The sequence below is a fragment of the Pseudophryne corroboree genome, chromosome 10 (assembly GCF_028390025.1).
Source record: "Pseudophryne corroboree isolate aPseCor3 chromosome 10, aPseCor3.hap2, whole genome shotgun sequence".
In the NCBI taxonomy this organism is placed as follows: domain Eukaryota; kingdom Metazoa; phylum Chordata; class Amphibia; order Anura; family Myobatrachidae; genus Pseudophryne; species Pseudophryne corroboree.
Genome location: NC_086453.1, coordinates 58288028 through 58308934, shown reverse-complemented (window position 1 = coordinate 58308934; position 20907 = coordinate 58288028). Strand labels below are relative to the sequence as shown.

Genomic DNA, 20907 nt, shown 5'->3' with positions numbered 1-20907 from the left:
TGTCCAAGCGTTTGCAGGGCAGGTGTCTAACGTCAGTTCCGGGACCAAAAAGACTGAAGTGATCGCAAGCGGCTGAGTAAGTCCAGAGCTACTCAGAAACTGCAACAAACTTTTTTGTGCCGTCGGCTGCAAAAGCGTTCGCACACTTGCAAAGCTAAAATACACTCCCCCATAGGCGGGGACTATCTGATCGCAGCGCTGCAAAAAGTTGCTAGCGAGCGATCAACTCAGAATGACCCCCTATATCATAACACTTCATCACTGTACTACATTCCCCTATCCACTGCACTTCATCACTATACTATACCCCCTACACACTGAACTACATCACTACACTACATGCCCCTATGCACTGCACTGCATACCCTATATGCTTCACTATATCACTACACTACATCCCATCATATGATACACCACATCAGTGCACTACATGCCCCTATATACTGCAATACGCTACTACACTACATACCCTATATGGTACACTACATCACTACACTACATCCCCTTATAAGCTACACCAAATGCCCCCATCTGGGAGGCAAAGCGAAGATAAAATACTGCTAACTGGGATCACAGTGCCGATAATAAAGTCTGTCTTTAAACTCACCACATAGCTGCTGTAGTAATACTCGGTGAGAGTTGGAGGTTGTCCAGGCTCTTAGTTTCCACTGTCGGTTACTGCACCTGTTAACAAGCAGAAGCCTGGGGCAGCGTGTCCTCTTAATAGTCTGTCGCCGGCAGCTTGTTATTGGTTGGTGCTGGGCAGATAGCCGGGATCATAGCCTGCTGAAAAACACAGCACCAACAGCTCGCTACTATAGCTTGCACAGTGCCCCGAACGCTAGCTGCAGCACTGCATGGCAAAGAGGAGAGTTTAAGACAGTAGCCGCCATAGGAGAGATCCCAGGTACTGGAGCTCACCTGCACAACATCGGAGCCAGCTGCGTGCAGACAGGTGGGTCAGAGACACTGCCCTGGGAGCCGTCTGCTGTCTCACTGGAGCAGCACAACACTGCCGTGGGGGGGGGGGAGACTGGTCCTCTGTATCTCCTCGGCGCCCCCTCAAATCCTGCACCCGGGGCACATGCCCCCTTAGCACCCCCATAGTTGCAGCCCTGCCGGCATTCATAAGATCGTCGTCAGAAGGTCAACATTCCGAATGTTAAAATCGTTAAAATGACGATACGTGGGAAATGTTGACTTTGACAGAATGTTGATTTATGAAATGTCGACATTGTGAAAAGATTGGCGCTTACAGTAGGGTTAGGGATACAGTTAGGCTTAGGGAAAGAGGGGGAGGTTTATCAAACCTTGGAGAGAGATAAAATGGAGAGATACTGTAAGGGAAGCCAATCCCAGGCCATTTTTTCAATCCCAGGTATTGGGATTGAAAAATGGCCAATCCCGGGATTGGTTTTGAACTATGTGGCCACCCCCCCTCGCCCCGCCCCTCCCTGCCCGCCCCGCACACATAACTAACCGTATACCGTGGGCGGGCGGATGGGAAACTCCACATTCTCTCCCCCAGCAGCGGCTGACGGCACAGTGTGACCTCACGCTGTGCCAGGGGAGCCGGAAGTAGGAAGCCAGGCAGCGTCTGAGCATCTTGTGGATGCTCAACGCTGTTCCCTCGATCCCCGGGATTGGAGCTTCCAATCCCGGGATTGAATCCCGGCTGTTTTTGGCCCTAAATCCTGGGATCGGCCTCCCTAGATACTGTAAAGTACCAGCCAATCAGCTCCTAATTGCTATGTTACAGGCTGTGTTTGAAAAAATTACACTTAGGAGCGGATTGGTTGGTGCTTTAACAGTTTGGGTGGATATCTTATTAACTCCAGAAAAACACTGGGTGTGAAAAACATATTTTTTTGCGATTTTTTCCTGATGTTTCAACAATTTTTTTTACAGGCTATCCAGATTGATTGCCTATTAAAAAAATGCCCCTTCTCCCTAAAACACACAGGTTCGGTGAAACCTGTGTGTTTTCGGTAGAAACAGCCACGTTTTCGCATGAAAACAAGGCTGTTTCTGGGGATTTGGTTTCGCTTGCCTGAGGCAGGCGAAACAAAATCCCCGATGACCGGGACAACCTGCAGTGTCCCATGCCCACTGCAACTGCCCGGAAGCTGCCATTCGGCGCGGTGACCCCCCGACGGGGTAAGCCAGGGCAGTGTCGTGACCGCATCTCCCCCTCTCCCCGACCCCCGGTCACATGATGGGGTAGCGTCCATGTGACTGGGGGGAGCCGGAGGAGCAGTGCTACACCGGGAGCTGTCAGCAGCCGGCACCCGGCGCAGCATAAGGTTACCCCTGATAAGCCTCCGCTCGTGCTGGCTTATCGGAGGTAATAGGATAGCCCCCGGTGGGGCAATTAGCCCCGGTAAATTACCGGGGCTAATTGGATATTCCCCTAAATATCACTGCGAGATGCAGTAATACTTTAAAAATGATATACTGCCAGCAACTAGTATTGCTGTTAAAATGGATCCTGTCCTTGGGGGTAATTCCAAGTTGATCGTAGCAGGATTTTTGATAGCAATTGGGCAAAACCATGTGCACTGCAGGGGAGGCAGATATAACATGTGCAGAAAGAGTTAGATTTGGGTGGGTTATTTTATTTCTGTGCAGGGTAAATACTGGTTGCTTTATTTTTACACTGCAATTTAGATTGCAGATTGAACTCACCACACCCAAATCTAACTCTCTCTGCACATGTTATATCTGCCTCCCCTGCAGTGCACATGGTTTTGCCCAATTGCTAACAAAAATCCTGCTGCGATCAACTTGGAATTACCCCTCTTGTTTTAAATACAGTGAAACATGAGCCATTCAAGAGATCAGAAATACATTTATTATTGGATATGAGACATGTAACACTTCTCATATAATAAATAAATACACTTTCTTTTGCCTTTCATCCTTCCGAGAAGAAAAAGAGGGACATCGCTGGACCCCGACAGGTGATGTTTTTGTTACAGTGGGTCTTACATCTCTTACATGTATGTTAAGTCATTTATGAGAAAATATTTGGGTAACATTTGAGTTGACTTGAATGAGATTTATTTTTGCTGCTGTGTTTCACCAGAAAGAACTTTGCCCTACAAAAAGTTTTTCAGGGTCCATGTACTGCGCTCAATGCTCCTAGATAGTGCCACAGGGAACACGAGTTGTTAGATCCCCAGCATCTTGTTGGTGTTTGAGTCTGCACAGGTGCCTTCTGTGCTTTGCCAGTACTGTATACAAGATAGAGTGGTCTTCAGACACTTGTCACCTCAACAAAGGGAGTCATGTTGAAGACCGTTCCTTGGTGAAGAACTTTATGGCAACAGTGGTCAAAAAAAGCAACTTTGGGAATTTACTATGAAGTTGTTCTGTTAGGAGGTAGAAAGCACTAACTGGGGTAATATAAATAAGGTGCTGGTAGCTGGCTCTTTGGCAATCTTCCTGGCATTCAGAAGAGTCTTGATCTTGGCTATAGCTACGCTTAGCTCAGACTATCCCGAATGCCAGTGGTTGCCACCAAACATATCATCTCCCGACCATGGCTTGCTATGTGTGATTGAAATGTTACCCATTAAAGTCCAGTACTCAGCTTTATGTTCCACGGGGGATAGAAAACGGTTTCATCTTATTCAAAGATGTGGGCAACGGTTCTGTAGAGATAAAGACAAGATAATGAGACCTGTAGCATAATCAGTCCTCTCTTGCCCAAACCGACTAAGTAATGATTCCTAATAGTCTGCATCCCCACACTTAGGGGTCTCTTCATGATGCAGTGAAGAGAGTGGAGAAACAGTCCAGTGAAGAAGTTGTCCATGGCAACCAATCAGCATCTCCCTTACATTATATAGAATGTACTTGATAAAGGCTTCCTTCTAAGCTGATTGGTTGCTATGGGCATCTTCTCCACTGGTCCTTTTCTTCACTCCTTTCACTGCTTCATGAATACACCCCTTAACCTCTTTATCTAGAGACAAATGGAAATATGTATCAAACCTATAAAAGAGGGTGAGTGAAGGTGTTCCTCATACTAACCAATCAGATTCTATGTATCATTTTATAGACTGCACTATATATATTATAGCTACAATCTAATTAGTTGCTTTTGGTTTGCTACATCTCGCCTGAAGTTACACGTACCTCCAAGGACGGACTGGGCGCCGAAATCTGCCCTGGCATGTGCCAGGGATGCGCGGGCACTAAAAAAGGGGGCGTGCTGCGAGTCAGGAGGGTGTGGCCTTCCCGTCTCTCTGTGTGACAGGGACCAGCCCACCAGCCAATCGGCCAGATGGGCATTCCGGCCCTGGGGGCCTCTCAGTATCTGGAAATGGAAAGTGGAAGGAGTAGATGGTAGGTTTTGTTTGAAAAACAATATAATTGTCCATGGAATAATACTTTAATAGTAGTCTTTGATCTTTAAAATAAGTTTATCTCACTGTTCCCCTATAAAACCCCTGATTTGGAAATGGAAGCATTAAAAACTGTACTTCATTCATACATTCTTAAGGAGCCAGTCAAGTGTAACTATTTCTTACTGGCTGCAGAGCTCAGGGTCGTCATTGGTTTATATATTGGTTTAAGGCCCCCATTAATCTAAAGGATGTTTCCTCAATTTGCAAATCCAGATTCCCGTACCCGGCCGTCGGCAGATCAGGAAATTGCAGGAATCCACTGCTGATGTATGGAGGCCATTAGATGTACTTTCTGTTAGAAATGTAAAATAAGTTACATACCCCAGTGACTTCCACACATGAGCCGCACTTTGGCCAGGATGCCGGCCGAACCAGCACGTGTTTTTTTAAAGGGGCAATCATTTATAAGGCTAAACCATGCATTGTAAATGATTGCCCCTTTAAAAAAAAACGTCCAAGTTCAGCCGGCATCCCACACGGGCACCGAACTCGGACTCCATTACATCCCGGCCTTTGTGTTCCTCGTTTTATCTACCAGGCATAATTAAGTATATAACCCAAGAAGTAATAAGCCAGGAGAGAGACTTACTGGTACAGCGCTCCTGAGAGTTCATCTACGTAGCTTCCTGGAAGACACCAGAATGAGACACGTTACAGATAGGCACTGGCAGCAGGTTATGCCATGCAGGATACACGAGAACTAGACTGTGTGCAAAACCAGATTAGGGTTGGAGCCTGAGGTATGCCTACTCTGTCACCAACAACATACAATTACATTACATTTCCACTCCACAAAAAAACATTAGATGTTTGCAGCAGCTCCGAGCTGGCGTAGACCAGTCTCATCCTCTTCTATTAATGGGAGGAGACATCTTGTACCAGAGAAGTGTGTGTCTTCTGAGAGCGGAAAGCAGGTGTGCATCCTGTAAAGTGCTTAGTGGGTCATTGTCATCAGTGCGCTTCATACAGGTCCTCTGGAAGGAGATATATTGGGGCCTAAACCCATGTTCAGCCAATTCACCAGGACTTGTTAACACCACATTAGTGTTCCACCCAAACTCCACCACAAACAGTTATGTTAGTCCAATAGGGCATGGCCTGCTGGGAAAAGGGGAGATACATGGGCAATGTGGGTGTGGTCTGGGGGGATAAAGTCGGATACACACTAAACGATTTGTTTACCCAGCCGATGTAATGATACATTGGCCGTCCCATACACACTGAACAATATATGACCATACCTCCCAACATGACCCTCTCCAGGAGGGACACAATGCTCTGCTCCTGGACATTCCTCTTAATGTATGATTGCCGGCACCTGTGTTGAACAGGATAATGGATAAGAAAGGTGTTTCAGCACAGGTGATGACAATCATAAATTAAGAGGGAAGTCCAGGAGCAGAGCATTCTGTCCCTCCTGGAGAGGGTTATGTTGGGAGGTATGTATGACGCGACCGTGCGATATATCGTTCATCACTGCATTCCGCTGCATCTCGTCATTTACCGGGTTGTCCCGCCGGGCGTGCAGCACGCCCGACTGTATGACCCAGCAAACGACTCGCGGGAGCGCGCAACAGTGAGTACACACTAGACCAGGTATTCCCAACCTCAGTCCTCAAAGCACATTAACAGCGCAGGTGTTACTGATATCCAGGCTTCAACACAGATGGTTAAATCAAAATAACTGAGGAACTAATTAAGTCACATGTGCTGAAGCCTGGATATCACTAAAACCTGCAATGTTAGTGTGCCTTGAGGACTGAGGTTGGGAATGCTTGCAGTACTTAGATCTGCAATGGGCATACAACTATGAACCAGGCCCATAGTCAACACTGACTAAAAATGTAATGTTATAGTATTATTAATAATGTAATTATTTTAAGTTTTAAAGAGCACACTCCAAAGTACAACAAGTGGCATGGTAAATATCACTCCAGTCTGTTACAGTGTACTTTGCTGTTATGGGAGAATAGTATACAGTGGACATTTCCAATAGCGCCATCTATTGGACCTTATCGTCATCTCATGACACTGGCTCATGAGATTAAATCCTATTTATGAAACTGGCATAAGAATTATTCAGGAACAGGAAGGTGAAAGAGGCAATTGCTTTAATGTATTTCATTTTCATATTTCTTCTTGAACTTGACTACAGCAATTAGCGATGCCTAATTAACAGAACCTCTGTTGAACAGGAAAATGGTAATTTATACCAATTTTTAGACAGCATTTCCTAAGTAGTAATTTTCCTGTCAGGAATATTGATATTAGCAGTTCACAAAGTGTGTGAGGCCAAAGATGAAATATTATTGCAATCTGACATATCTAACTCGTTAACAGGAAACTACAATAGTTAAATGAGATTTTTGCTCATGGATGGAGGTTCAGTGTCGGACAGGGGAATACAGTTGTAGGGGCCCATTTTTAAGGATGTGGACAGGTTTCGGTGGGGGCGTGGCCAGTCATCACAGAGAGAGTATATGGTAAATAAATAATAAACCATAGTCCTGTGAAGTATAATGTAACATGTATAATGCATAATTCAAGTGCAATAGGATAGAGTCTGGAACCTGATCCCTAGAGGAGGAGGAGGGGCCAGAGGCCACAGGCAGCATGGCCCACCTGGAATTCCCCCTGTTCTCCTGTGGGCCAGTCCGGCCCTGTGGATGTTTGATCTGTTAAGACAGTTTATATTGTGGTGTTACACGTGTGCAGTTTAATGATATTATTACCTTTTTGCTGAAAAATGAAAATATTGCATCAAAATGTCACCTTCTAGTGAATGTCTTTAGTTTGGCACTTGCAGGGGTGCTGGCGGTCGATGTTCCAGGACCAAATCAAATTATTTATGTCAGAGTGATAGGCAAAGCCAGTGCTGGTGATTGCCAATCATAACATATGTGGATAAACAGAAGTGTAAAGGGCCCCATACACTACAACGATATGTCTGAGGTTGAAGTCGGAGGCGATTTCCCTTGAACTCTCCCGGGAGCTTCCCAAGAGTGGTTCCATATGATTTGGTACATTTTACATGCGATATATCGTATGCGATCCCAGCCATGCCTGCGGGAACCGACATATCATGAGTGCAGCACTAACGATCTAGGGGAGCCGATCCAACCCTCACGGGAATGCGCATCGGATCGGAAACACATCCAAAATGCCCAATTTCACCCGATATATTGGCCCGAATGCCCAAAATTGGATGAAATTGGGCATTATTGTTCTAGTGTATGGGGCCCTTAACTCTCTCTACCACCACATAACTGACCCTTAGGAACACTGGTAGGCATAATATACTTCATGGCCCTCATTCCGAGTTGTTCGCTCGGTATTTTTCATTGCATCGCAGTGAAAATCCGCTTAGTACGCATGCGCAAAGTTCGCACTGCGACTGCGCCAAGTAACTTTACTATGAAGAAAGTATTTTTACTCACGGCTTTTTCTTCGCTCCGGCGATCGTAATGTGATTGACAGGAAATGGGTGTTACTGGGCGGAAACACGGCGTTTCAGGGGCGTGTGGCTGAAAACGCTACCGTTTCCGGAAAAAACGCAGGAGTGGCTGGAGAAACGGGGGAGTGTCTGGGCGAACGCTGGGTGTGTTTGTGACGTCAACCAGGAACGACAAGCACTGAACTGATCGCACAGGCAGAGTAAGTCTGAAGCTACTCTGAAACTGCTAAGTAGTTAGTAATCGCAATATTGCGCATACATCGGTCGCAATTTTAAGAAGCTAAGATTCACTCCCAGTAGGCGGCGGCTTAGCGTGTGTAACTCTGCTAAATTCGCCTTGCGACCGATCAACTCGGAATGAGGGCCCATGTATTAATTTTTGCTGACTCTCTCAATAAGAAACTTTTGGCCTGGGGGTGACGTGGAATGATGATGCTCTAGGGCGCCATGATTCAAGAAAGTTGCTATACGGGTATGCGCACAGTTTACCACCTGGATGAAATAAGACTTGTCTATTTTCCAGATTCTTTAATGTAAGTAGCTATGAAAACTCTGTGCAAGACCATTACTTAATATCCCTTTCTATACCCTCTATTGTCATAGACAACTGCAAGGGGGATTCCAGTTGCTCGGAAACCCCCCCTTCTCCAAAGCCTGCCAGTGACCCATACATGCCGTAAAAAGGGAAGAATGAAGCTACTGCACATGCCCAGGGGGCAGCAGATTTTCCTACCAAGTTTGCTGTGTGTGTCTGTGGATCTAAGTGCTCAGTCATAGCGACGGAGAGAGAAACTGGTAAGTGGCTTACCATACCACCCAACTTTTGAGATCGTAGATCCGGGACGCCAAGCTCGACCCAAAAAATGGCGTGTGGCCTTGGATGGGAAAGGCATCTGATGAGTGGGCTTGGCCTTGTGACATGGAGCCATTTTTTGACAATGGGGGGCGTGGCCAGAGCTCCCCTAGCAGTTGGGCAGCCCCCTGCTCACCTTCCAACGCTGAATAGATGCCATGCGCACGGCATCTATTCAGAGATCACTCGCTTTGCAGGGCAGAGCAGCGAGTGATCAAAGGATCTCCTAACTCCCCCCCCCCCCCCGCGGGACACTGCTGTCCGCGGGTGGTACAGTGTCCAAATAGTGGGACCGTCCCGCTGGATTCGGGACAGTTGGAAGGTATGGGCTTACCGTGATCATTGGGCCTGCATATGTCTTAAGCGCTGTATTACATATACTGCACTGTGTGTTTGGGGCAGACTCTAGTTGGTTACATGCTAATAATGGATTCTTCATGGGCTGGCGACAATCACTCTAAAGTCAAACATTTGGAACCCCCCTCCAGAAATCCTGCATTTGCCCCTGACTGCTACATAAACAGAATGCATGCAAGCTGCTGGTGTACAGACCATGATGATAAAATATACATGTAAAGCATGTCAGGGTTAGAACATGTATGATTTTGCACAGTACATGGATGCAGGGAATAACATTTACTAAGCAGAAGTTTTAGCAAGCTGACAGATCTTGGTGCGTCCCCTCCCCCGAAATCTACAGCGTGTTTTATGAGCAAATGATAGTATTAATAATCCATTCCAGTGTACGACCTCTCAGGTTTTAATTGTACATATATGTGTTATAACAGCCAAAGGCCACTGGGGGGCATGCTTGCATCAGATGATAATGATGACACAACATAAATCTGACTCGGTTTAGATTAATCTCTTATCTCTTCATTGCCTGGGATTACTTTGTAGGCTGAGTAACAGTTTGTAGATGAAGATATTGTTACATTGTGTCGCCACTTCTGGTTAATGTTAAGCATTCCATTGCTAAAGGTATCCGATCTCTAGGTCGACAGTAACTAGGTCGACAGTGTCTAGGTTGACCACTATTGGTCGACAGTAACTAGGTCGACAGAGTTTGTAGAGCGACAGGGTCTCTAGGTTGACATGTTCTAGGTCGACAAGTCAAAAGGTCGACATGAGTTTTTCAAAATATTTTTTCTTTTTTGGACTGTTTCATAGTTAATGATCCACGCGGACTACGATTGGATATAGTAACTTTGCCCGAAGCGGAGCCATGCAAGGGGACACGGTGCACTAATTGGGGTTCCCGGTCGCTGTGCGGAGAAAACAACATCCAAAAAAAAAACATTAAAAAACTCACGTTGACCTTTTGACCTGTCGACCTAGACCATGTCAACCTAGAAACCCTGTCGACCTAGTTACTGTCGACCAATAGTGGTTGACCTAGACACTGTCAACCTAGTTACTGTCAACCCTCCGTACCACACCCAGTGCTAAACATTAGTAATACATAAGTTATGCTTCTCCTGGGAAAAGGGGTCTTGTTGCCACACAATGACACCTGTAGAGTAGGATTAGAACCTGTGGAGAGCCACCAAGCCCGCTGTGTGACGAGAGCGGAGCAAGCCCGCAAGGGGTGTTGTTGCGCTCACGCCCCCACCCCCCACCCCCCCTGTCAGCATTCTGCTGCCGGGATCCCCGGGTCGGTCTCCCAGCCCCAACTCCTTCTCAGTGACTTACCAGGCTTGCAGGCTGTCTCACATATAACTGGGCAAACGTAGCAAAACTGGCAGTACTGCAAAGAGAGAGAGAAATGGTTAAATGACTATTGGGATCTTCTTTCAGTCATGTGACAATATTTCTGTGTATACGTATGGTTGGTGAATTCCTTGCAGCAACGCTTCCTCTAAACCCGTTGACTCACCTCGCAATTCTTACAGTGTTCACTCTTATCTTTTTCTTCACAGGGGCATTTGTCGCACTCGCCACAGTGCTGGGGGAGGAGAAAGACTTGTAATCACAATACATGATGACACTTAGCCATTACCGTTCTAACAATGGTGTGTGACAATGTCTGACACTTACGGAGCAAAGGGTTACAAATAAGTGCCAAAAAGGTGTCTATATATAAGGCCTGATTCTGAGTTAAACGCAATGAAGATGACAGACGCAGGTAAGCATTTTTGTTTTATATTATGCAAGCGTCAAAGTCGCGCTTCGCATGCATCCAGATTCCTTATGCATCAGGGCCTGCTTCAGAGTTGTGGCAGCTGTGACTGAGTTTTTTATGCAGCGCTACTGTGTCTACATGGTAGTGCCGTGGCCGATGGTTGTCCTATTGAAATGACCAGCAGCTGCGACACCATCAAATATGGCACCAGCCCTTTGGCGGTACAGAGTCTCTGTCTGGACATGGCCGCCGGTGTCGATGCACCTGCATCTTTAGACGCAGCTGCTGACTAAGAAATGTCGCCTGCTTGCATCCGATGCCGTCACAGTGGTATCAGAAAGGTCTGAAAAATGTGTTGGGCCTTCCTGGGCAGTGACTGGGAGGGGCCTGTGCAGATGGGCGTGTCACTGAAGGGGCCATTGGAGGACATGCTCTGCCCTAGCATAGCACTGATGCAACTTTTGATGGTGCGACTGATGGTTGCACCAAGCGTGATTTTAGTATCTAAAGACACTCAGAGCATCTCAGTCATGCTTACCGAGTTTTAAGATCTCCTCTCTGGGATAAGAACAGAGAGGAGCTGCAGCTGGCAAGGTCAGGGTGGGGTTGGGTTCTCACTTCATAAAGCCCCACCCCCATAGTGGCAAAAATGCAGTGATTAGTGAGTCTGTGTAATGAGGGTGGGGCTAAATATCACTTTTGGCATAATTTAGCCTTGCTAACTAATCACGGCATTAGGGGGGCTACTGTTAGGAAGGTGGGCGGTATGCGGGAGATACACACAATCTTCTGGAGATGCGGGGGACTACCTGAAAAATTGTGTGGCTTCCGGGAGAGTAGGCAGGTATGAGCTCAGTCCTTGTCCATTCAGTACACTGTTGCAAACATTGTAACAGGTGACCTCATCCCCTAAACCGGATTGACTGGTGATAATATCACAATGAATGTGACATATCACATATCACGTTGGCTGTGCAGCAGATATATCGGTTGCATCTGGCTATGTGTGCGGGTGGTCCACTTTCTGCAGGGGCCTCCGACACGGGTGTAGTATGTCTGACCGGTGCTCAGAAGACCGCCAGTCAGCATACCGACGCCGGGATCCCGGCAGCATACCGACGCCGGGATCCCGGCAAGGAGGGGCGAGTGCAGCAAGCCCCTTGCGGGCTCGGTGGCGACCTGCGGTCGCCGCGGGTTCTATTCCCACTCTATGGGTGTTGTGGACACCCACGAGTGGAAATAGTCCCTGTTGGTCAGCATGCCGACCATCGGGATAGTGAGGGGGCGGGATGTCGGTGGAGGTCATGTGACCGTCGGTCTCCCGACCGCCGGTCACATGAATACCACCCCTCCGACACAGCTGGGCAGCTAAATTCAAATGCCCGCCCAGCTGCAACATCGGGACGGCATATTGAGTAGCCGACCTGATAAATGTGTATAATTACTTGAATCGCCCGCTGTCGGCACGACCTTGGGTCCGCTGACGTATCTTCCCAGTGTGTTCCCAGCTTTAGACTATCTCATCTCTATAATAACTTTCTCGTCAAATTTTAGCCATACTTTCCTCTGCTACAAAACTGCAGCACGGCAGTTATTGTATGGACTGAAGCAGTGAGAAAACCTCTTTGTTCTCCTATTTTTTGGTCTAATCAGTAAATTAGATTAGCTGGCAGGAGGGTCTTGTGTGTGTTTTATTGCAATAATCCTATGATTGTATAAATGTATTGCATTAATCACATGAATATATTGATATATGTGTAGTGTGTTTTCAGATGGAGATATTTATGTTTGCTAATATTTGTCTGAATAAATACTTTTTATTGTAACCACAGCATTTTTCTTATATAATAACGTTATTTCTATTGTTCTTATATAATAATTGATTATTTCTATAGATTGATAAATACAGCACTGTTTGTTTTCACCTATTTGTTATTAATTATATTGTTTGGCTACCATTTAACAGCAGCTTGCTTGCATACTGTATATTAGATATGTTACCTTGCAGAATGAGCAATAGTGGCACAGTGAGCCGTCTTTGTACTCTTCATCATCATCGTCATCATCGTCGTCATCATCATCATCATCTTTAAGGGTAAAAGTACAAAAAGAATTCTCAAGTGTATGGTGTTAAGTTTCTTGAAATTCTAAATAATACTGACCTGCTACGCTTACTTAGAAAATCAATCAGTAGTTACTTACTGTACATTGCCATATTTGGTGAAAGTCCTTCCCACGTCCAAACTGATTGATTTAAACCAAACAACTGCACTTGTTAGCTTATTAGTAAAATTAATGACTGTTCCAAATTGGACACATAACAGTCTATGGAGCAGGAACATTGAGAATAAGCAAATAGCTGACAATAAAACAAAGCTCGGTAAAGATAACATGATGGGGACTGCAGTCTACCTGGACGGTGCCAGACATGCATTAAAGTGGAAATTGTTTTAAAATGTCGGCAACTACACTACAGTACACATGTATACGACATTCACCGCTCTTTAATCTGCACCACACTCCTTCCAAACCGTCCCTCTGTTTCGGCTCTCATATAGATCCACATAGATAAACTCCTCCTCTGGTACTAGAGGTGACAACGTTCTGGTTTCACCGGGACAGTCTTGTTTATGAGGACCTGCCTGGGTTCAGGACTGTTCAGGAGTCAGGGGAACTGGAGATGGTATTTACAAAGCTTTTAGCAGCAAGTTCCCTGCTCCAACCTCTGCATAAAATGCGCATCTCAAGGACGTGACTAGGGTCATGCGAGGCATGCCATTGGACAGGGTGCAGGGCCCTCGGGCCAGCACAGCCAGCGTCCAGCGCACCTGCATGTAGCTTGCAGGGTTCCTACAGCCAGTATCCGGATTAAAGGTAGATAGTAAATAGAGTCAAAAGGTCGACACCAGATGGTCGATAGTCAATTGGTAGACTGGGTCAAAAAGTGTACAGGGTCAAAAATGTCGACATGCAAATGGTTGACACCGAAAAGGTTTGCACATGGATTTTCATGATTTTTAGGGTTAGGGTGAAGGTTAGAGTTAGGTACTTGAGGGATGGTTAGGGTTAGGCACTTGACTGATGGTTAGTCTGTGGATGCGTTCAGCATTCCATTTGTCAGGAAGCCGGCGGTCATGTGACCGATGCCAGAATCCCAACACCACTCAGGAGACCAGTGCCAGATCACCAACAGCCAACATCCCGAAGGTGAGTATCGGGCTTCAGGGTTAGGATCTGGGGGTTAGGGTTAGGCATCAGGGAGGAGTAGTTGGCCATAGCTGCCACCCGCCCAAGGGTTAGAGTTAGGGTAGGGGACAGGGGTGGGTAGAAATGCTTACTCCCTCTGATGTCAGGGTCTTCAGTGTTGGGATGCCGCTTTTAGTCATGTGACCGCCGGCATCCCGGCCACAAGGATTTCGGATGTATTCTATGGATGCGGATAGTTAGGGATACGCACTAGGGGGAGGGTTAGTCAACCATTCAACTGTCGACCTTCTGACCCTGTCACCCTTTTGACCCTGTAGACCTATTGACTGCCGACTATCTGGTGTCGACATATTGACTAACTATATAATGTTGTCCCCCCCCCCCCCCCCCCCTGCAGCCAGTAGCGCTACTGCAGAGCCACTCAGACTGTCCAATGGACGCTCCAAACAGACACCCTGCAGCCTGTGGAACTGCCTGGAGCTTTATCTCCCAGAACTGGATGCCCCATCCCCTAGATGTGACATGATGACATCACGGGTTTAGGGGTGGGGACAGCACAGGTGCTCCGCCCAGTTCCGGAGGCCGGAGCTGACTCATCTTGCTGATGTACACAAAGAACACGGACTGAGGTGGTTCAGCCAATCAGGAGTGAGAAGGAGATGGGATCACCTCAGTAGTGCAGTGATCATTGAGCTACTACATGTGAGTAAGCACCAATACAGCTAGGTAGGGGGCTCTGCATTGTATTGTGCTCACAAGAATATGGGATCTTCATTTTATTGTAGCCACAATGACATGGGCGCCACATTATGCAGTTGTCAAAAGAATGTACATTCTTTATTGTACTTTTCCATAAGAATAATATTCCTGTGTATACATTGAACTTTTCTTACTGTATATCCCTCCCTTGTAAAGACTGTTATCAGCGCCAAGACCATCGGATGCATTATCCTGCACTGGAAGCAACAATAGGCCATTCAGCCTTTGTTTATTCATTGAGTATATAATAACTGACATCTATGTATTATGAATAGTGGTCTTATTGGAACAAGGAATAATGAGCTGATATAAGCAAACACTGCCCTGGCTATTTACTGTAGACATCTGTCCTACTATTCATACAATTCATGTCTAGATGGCTGCAACGTATCAGGGGCAAAAAGATATGTAGTGGTCATTAATTAATGGGAAATTGTCATTTATTTACTAACATGCATATTACTTATAGTTCTTCTGTTCTGACTAAATTATTATAATAATAATAATTATTATTATTATTATTATTATTATTATTATTATTATTATCTTATTATTACTATTATTATCGTTAACAATTATTCATTTTGCACAGGTAAAAACAAACACAGTAATAAAACGAGACTGTTTGCTAACAACAAAATAAATAGCAAAGAGGGTGCCTTGAGGACCGTGTTTAAGAACCTCTGGGCTGTATGATCCATTCATACTGAAATGTTTGCCTGGGATCACGCCAGGAGAACACATGTCAATTTTGTGTGAACTGTGTAAAAGGTATCTCATGGAAATATCTTAAGTGGGTAGAGCAGGAATGTAATAAGCTTCCGTAAAAGGTGAGTTTTCAGGGAGGCTAGAGGAAAGTCTTGTTGTACAAGGGACAATATTCCACAGAGACTTATGGCCCTCATTCCGAGTCGATCGCTAGCTGCTTTCGGTCGCAGCGCGGCAATTAGGTGAAAAAGCGGCATTTCTGCGCATGCGTAAAGGCCGCAGTACGACTACGCACGCGAGAAGTACTTTCACACAAAACTATGCAGTTTTACACAAGGTCGAGCAACGCTTTTCTGTCGCTCTGTTGATCGGTGAGTGATTGACAGGAAAGGGGTGTTTCTGGGTGGTAACATACCGTTTTCCGGGAGTGTGTTCAAAATTGCAGGCGTGTCAGGTAAAAACACAGGTATTCCTGTGAAATCAGGGGAGTGGCTGGCCGAACTCTGCGTGTTTGTGACGTCAAAGCAGGAATTTGCTTAAAGTCACAGGCGGGCGTGGTCTGTCCAGCTCTGAGTCATTGGGCTAGATGCATCATCGCTTGTAAAGTGATAAAATGGAGAGTGAAAAAGTGCCAGCCAATCAGCTCATAACTGCCATGTCACAGGTGGGCGTGGCCTGTCCAGCTCTGAGTCATTATCTCATTCATTGACTATTGCAATTCCCTCCTTGCTGGTGTGCCTCTAACCAGACGTTCAGCAATACAATCTGTTGTGAACGTAGCATTACAATACCTTCACCTACAGCTGCTGCTCTCCTCAATCCATACATCGATTGCCTGTTTTAACTAAATATATTGTAACATATTTCTAAAGGTAGGTACACAATAGGCGATACGCTTCATGCACTGGCGTTTCTATAATGGGTGCAGTGTGTGCGGTGCACACTGGCCCCTGAGTCCAGAGGGGGAAACCCACCGCACACACTGCAACCATTTGTAAAATACTTACCCCTCCGAAGTCCAGCGCCGGCATCCGCAGCGCCGCTAGAACACAGTGAAAATGGCCCAGTGGCCATTTTCACGGCGTTCTGCGCATGCGCAGTAGAGAGATCTCAGGGAAAATGGCCGAAAGTGATCGCAAGGTAGGAGTAGGTTTGAGCTGCTCAGAAACTGCATGAAAATTTTTACGAGCAGTTCTGCTAACCTTTCGGTCGCACTTCTGCTAAGCTAAGATACACTCCCAGAGGGCGGCGGCCTAGCGTGTGCACTGCTGCTAAAAGCAGCTAGCGAGCGATCAACTCGGAATGAGGGCCTATATCCGGGAATGAGAGAAGGTAACGAGTGTGGATGAGAGCGGAGGGGACTACTTGGGAGATACTTTAACAGAAAAGGCAAGAGTAGATTTGTTTATGGTGTTGTAATTTAAGGTGGGTACACACTAGGCGATACACTCTATGAGCGATGTCGCATAGTGTTTCCCTTCCCTTCCCGAGCTGCCGATAAACACTGTGCATCATGCTGCGGCCGGCCCGAACATGCAGCTTCTGATGATATTGTCATATTGAACTGCATGTACAGCCGACAGCGGGACGCCCCCGGGAGCGTGCATCGGGCAACGCTCACAGCATACACACTGGGTGATTAGGCAAACAATATTGCCCAGGAGGGTAAACATGAGTGATATTACAATATCACCTAGTGTGTATTAGAGATGAGCGCCTGAAATTTTTCGGGTTTTGTGTTTTGGTTTTGGGTTCGGTTCCGCGGACGTGTTTTGGGTTCGACCGCGTTTTGGCAAAACCTCACCGAATTTTTTTTGTCGGATTCGGGTGTGTTTTGGATTCGGGTATTTTTTTCAAAAAACACTAAAAAACAGCTTAAATCATAGAATTTGGGGGTCATTTTGATCCCAAAGTATTATTAACCTCAAAAACCATAATTTACACTCATTTTCAGTCTATTCTGAATACCTCACACCTCACAATATTATTTTTAGTCCTAAAATTTGCACCGAGGTCGCTGTGTGAGTAAGATAAGCGACCCTAGTGGCCGACACAAACACCGGGCCCATCTAGGAGTGGCACTGCAGTGTCACGCAGGATGTCCCTTCCAAAAAACCCTCCCCAAACAGCACATGACGCAAAGAAAAAAAGAGGCGCAATGAGGTAGCTGTGTGAGTAAGATTAGCGACCCTAGTGGCCGACCCAAACACCGGGCCCATCTAGGAGTGGCACTGCAGTGTCACGCAGGATGTCCCTTCCAAAAAACCCTCCCCAAACAGCACATGACGCAAAGAAAAAAAGAGGCGCAATGAGGTAGCTGTGTGAGTAAGATTAGCGACCCTAGTGGCCGACCCAAACACCGGGCCCATCTAGGAGTGGCACTGCAGTGTCACGCAGGATGTCCCTTCCAAAAAACCCTCCCCAAACAGCACATGACGCAAAGAAAAAAAGAGGCGCAATGAGGTAGCTGTGTGAGTAAGATTAGCGACCCTAGTGGCCGACCCAAACACCGGGCCCATCTAGGAGTGGCACGGCAGTGTCACGCAGGATGTCCCTTCCAAAAAACCCTCCCCAAACAGCACATGACGCAAAGAAAAAAAGAGGCGCAATGAGGTAGCTGTGTGAGTAAGATTAGCGACCCTAGTGGCCGACCCAAACACCGGGCCCATCTAGGAGTGGCACTGCAGTGTCACGCAGGATGTCCCTTCCAAAAAACCCTCCCCAAACAGCACATGACGCAAAGAAAAAAAGAGGCGCAATGAGGTAGCTGTGTGAGTAAGATTAGCGACCCTAGTGGCCGACCCAAACACCGGGCCCATCTAGGAGTGGCACTGCAGTGTCACGCAGGATGTCCCTTCCAAAAAACCCTCCCCAAACAGCACATGACGCAAAGAAAAAAAGAGGCGCAATGAGGTAGCTGTGTGAGTAAGATTAGCGACCCTAGTGGCCGACCCAAACACCGGGCCCATCTAGGAGTGGCACTGCAGTGTCACGCAGGATGTCCCTTCCAAAAAACCCTCCCCAAACAGCACATGACGCAAAGAAAAAAAGAGGCGCAATGAGGTAGCTGTGTGAGTAAGATTAGCGACCCTAGTGGCCGACCCGAACACCGGGCCCATCTAGGAGTGGCACTGCAGTGTCACGCAGGATGTCCCTTCCAAAAAACCCTCCCCAAACAGCACATGACGCAAAGAAAAAGAAAAGAAAAAAGAGGTGCAAGATGGAATTGTCCTTGGGCCCTCCCACCCACCCTTATGTTGTATAAACAGGACATGCACACTTTAACCAACCCATCATTTCAGTGACAGGGTCTGCCACACGACTGTGACTGAAATGACGGGTTGGTTTGGACCCCCACCAAAAAAGAAGCAATTAATCTCTCCTTGCACAAACTGGCTCTACAGAGGCAAGATGTCCACCTCATCATCATCCTCCGATATATCACCGTGTACATCCCCCTCCTCACAGATTATCAATTCGTCCCCACTGGAATCCACCATCTCAGCTCCCTGTGTACTTTGTGGAGGCAATTGCTGCTGGTCAATGTCTCCGCGGAGGAATTGATTATAATTCATTTTAATGAACATCATCTTCTCCACATTTTCTGGATGTAACCTCGTACGCCGATTGCTGACAAGGTGAGCGGCGGCACTAAACACTCTTTCGGAGTACACACTTGTGGGAGGGCAACTTAGGTAGAATAAAGCCAGTTTGTGCAAGGGCCTCCAAATTGCCTCTTTTTCCTGCCAGTATAAGTACGGACTGTGTGACGTGCCTACTTGGATGCGGTCACTCATATAATCCTCCACCATTCTTTCAATGGTGAGAGAATCATATGCAGTGACAGTAGACGACATGTCCGTAATCGTTGTCAGGTCCTTCAGTCCGGACCAGATGTCAGCATCAGCAGTCGCTCCAGACTGCCCTGCATCACCGCCAGCGGGTGGGCTCGGAATTCTGAGCCTTTTCCTCGCACCCCCAGTTGCGGGAGAATGTGAAGGAGGAGATGTTGTTGACAGGTCGCGTTCCGCTTGACTTGACAATTTTCTCACCAGCAGGTCTTTCAACCCCAGCAGACTTGTGTCTGCCGGAAAGAGAGATCCAAGGTAGGCTTTAAATCTAGGATCGAGCACGGTGGCCAAAATGTAGTGCTCTGATTTCAACAGATTGACCACCCGTGAATCCTTGTTAAGCGAATTAAGGGCTCCATCCACAAGTCCCACATGCCTAGCGGAATCGCTCCGTGTTAGCTCCTTCTTCAATGCCTCCAGCTTCTTCTGCAAAAGCCTGATGAGGGGAATGACCTGACTCAGGCTGGCAGTGTCTGAACTGACTTCACGTGTGGCAAGTTCAAAGGGCATCAGAACCTTGCACAACGTTGAAATCATTCTCCACTGCGCTTGAGACAGGTGCATTCCACCTCCTATATCGTGCTCAATTGTATAGGCTTGAATGGCCTTTTGCTGCTCCTCCAACCTCTGAAGCATATAGAGGGTTGAATTCCACCTCGTTACCACTTCTTGCTTCAGATGATGGCAGGGCAGGTTCAGTAGTTTTTGGTGGTGCTCCAGTCTTCTGTACGTGGTGCCTGTACGCCGAAAGTGTCCCGCAATTCTTCTGGCCACCGACAGCATCTCTTGCACGCCCCTGTCGTTTTTTAAATAATTCTGCACCACCAAATTCAAGGTATGTGCAAAACATGGGACGTGCTGGAATTTGCCCATATTTAATGCACACACAATATTGCTGGCGTTGTCCGATGCCACAAATCCACAGGAGAGTCCAATTGGGGTAAGCCATTCCGCGATGATCTTCCTCAGTTGCCGTAAGAGGTTTTCAGCTGTGTGCGTATTCTGGAAACCGGTGATACAAAGCGTAGCCTGCCTAGGAAAGAGTTGGCGTTTGCGAGATGCTGCTACTGGTGCCGCCGCTGCTGTTCTTGCGGCGGGAGTCCATACATCTACCCAGTGGGCTGTCACAGTCATATAGTCCTGACCCTGCCCTGCTCCACTTGTCCACATGTCCGTGGTTAAGTGGACATTGGGTACAGCTGCATTTTTTAGGACACTGGTGACTCTTTTTCTGAGGTCTGTGTAAATTTTCGGTATCGCCTGCCTAGAGAAATGGAACCTAGATGGTATTTGGTACCGGGGACACAGTACCTCCAACAAGTCTCTAGTTGGCTCTGCAGTAATGATGGATACCGGAACCACGGTTCTCACCACCCAGGATGCCAAGGCCTCAGTTATCCGCTTTGCAGTAGGATGACTGCTGTGATATTTAATCTTCCTCGCAAAGGACTGTTGGACAGTCAATTGCTTGGTGGAAGTAGTAAAAGTGGTCTTACGACTTCCCCTCTGGGATGACCATCGACTCCCAGCAGCAACAACAG

General features: G+C 46.9%; 1 protein-coding gene across 2 annotated transcripts in view; it reads right to left on the bottom strand.

Annotated features, from left to right (window-relative positions):
* Positions 1-2828: 2828 nt before the first annotated feature.
* Positions 2829-20907, bottom strand: part of LOC134965989 (sarcoplasmic reticulum histidine-rich calcium-binding protein-like) — a 43841-nt gene continuing 25762 nt past the window's right edge. Inside the window, exons 2-6 of one of the 2 annotated variants that reach the window (XM_063942436.1) lie at positions 12843-12928; positions 10596-10664; positions 10412-10466; positions 5002-5038; positions 2829-3653 (exon numbers count right to left, since the gene is read on the bottom strand). In XM_063942436.1, the coding sequence (XP_063798506.1) occupies positions 3629-3653; positions 5002-5038; positions 10412-10466; positions 10596-10664; positions 12843-12928 (272 nt within the window). In that variant the 3' untranslated portion in view covers positions 2829-3628. Of the gene's footprint in view, positions 3654-5001; positions 5039-10411; positions 10467-10595; positions 10665-12842; positions 12932-20907 lie in introns of both variants that reach the window. The other variant, XM_063942437.1, reaches the window with a different exon arrangement.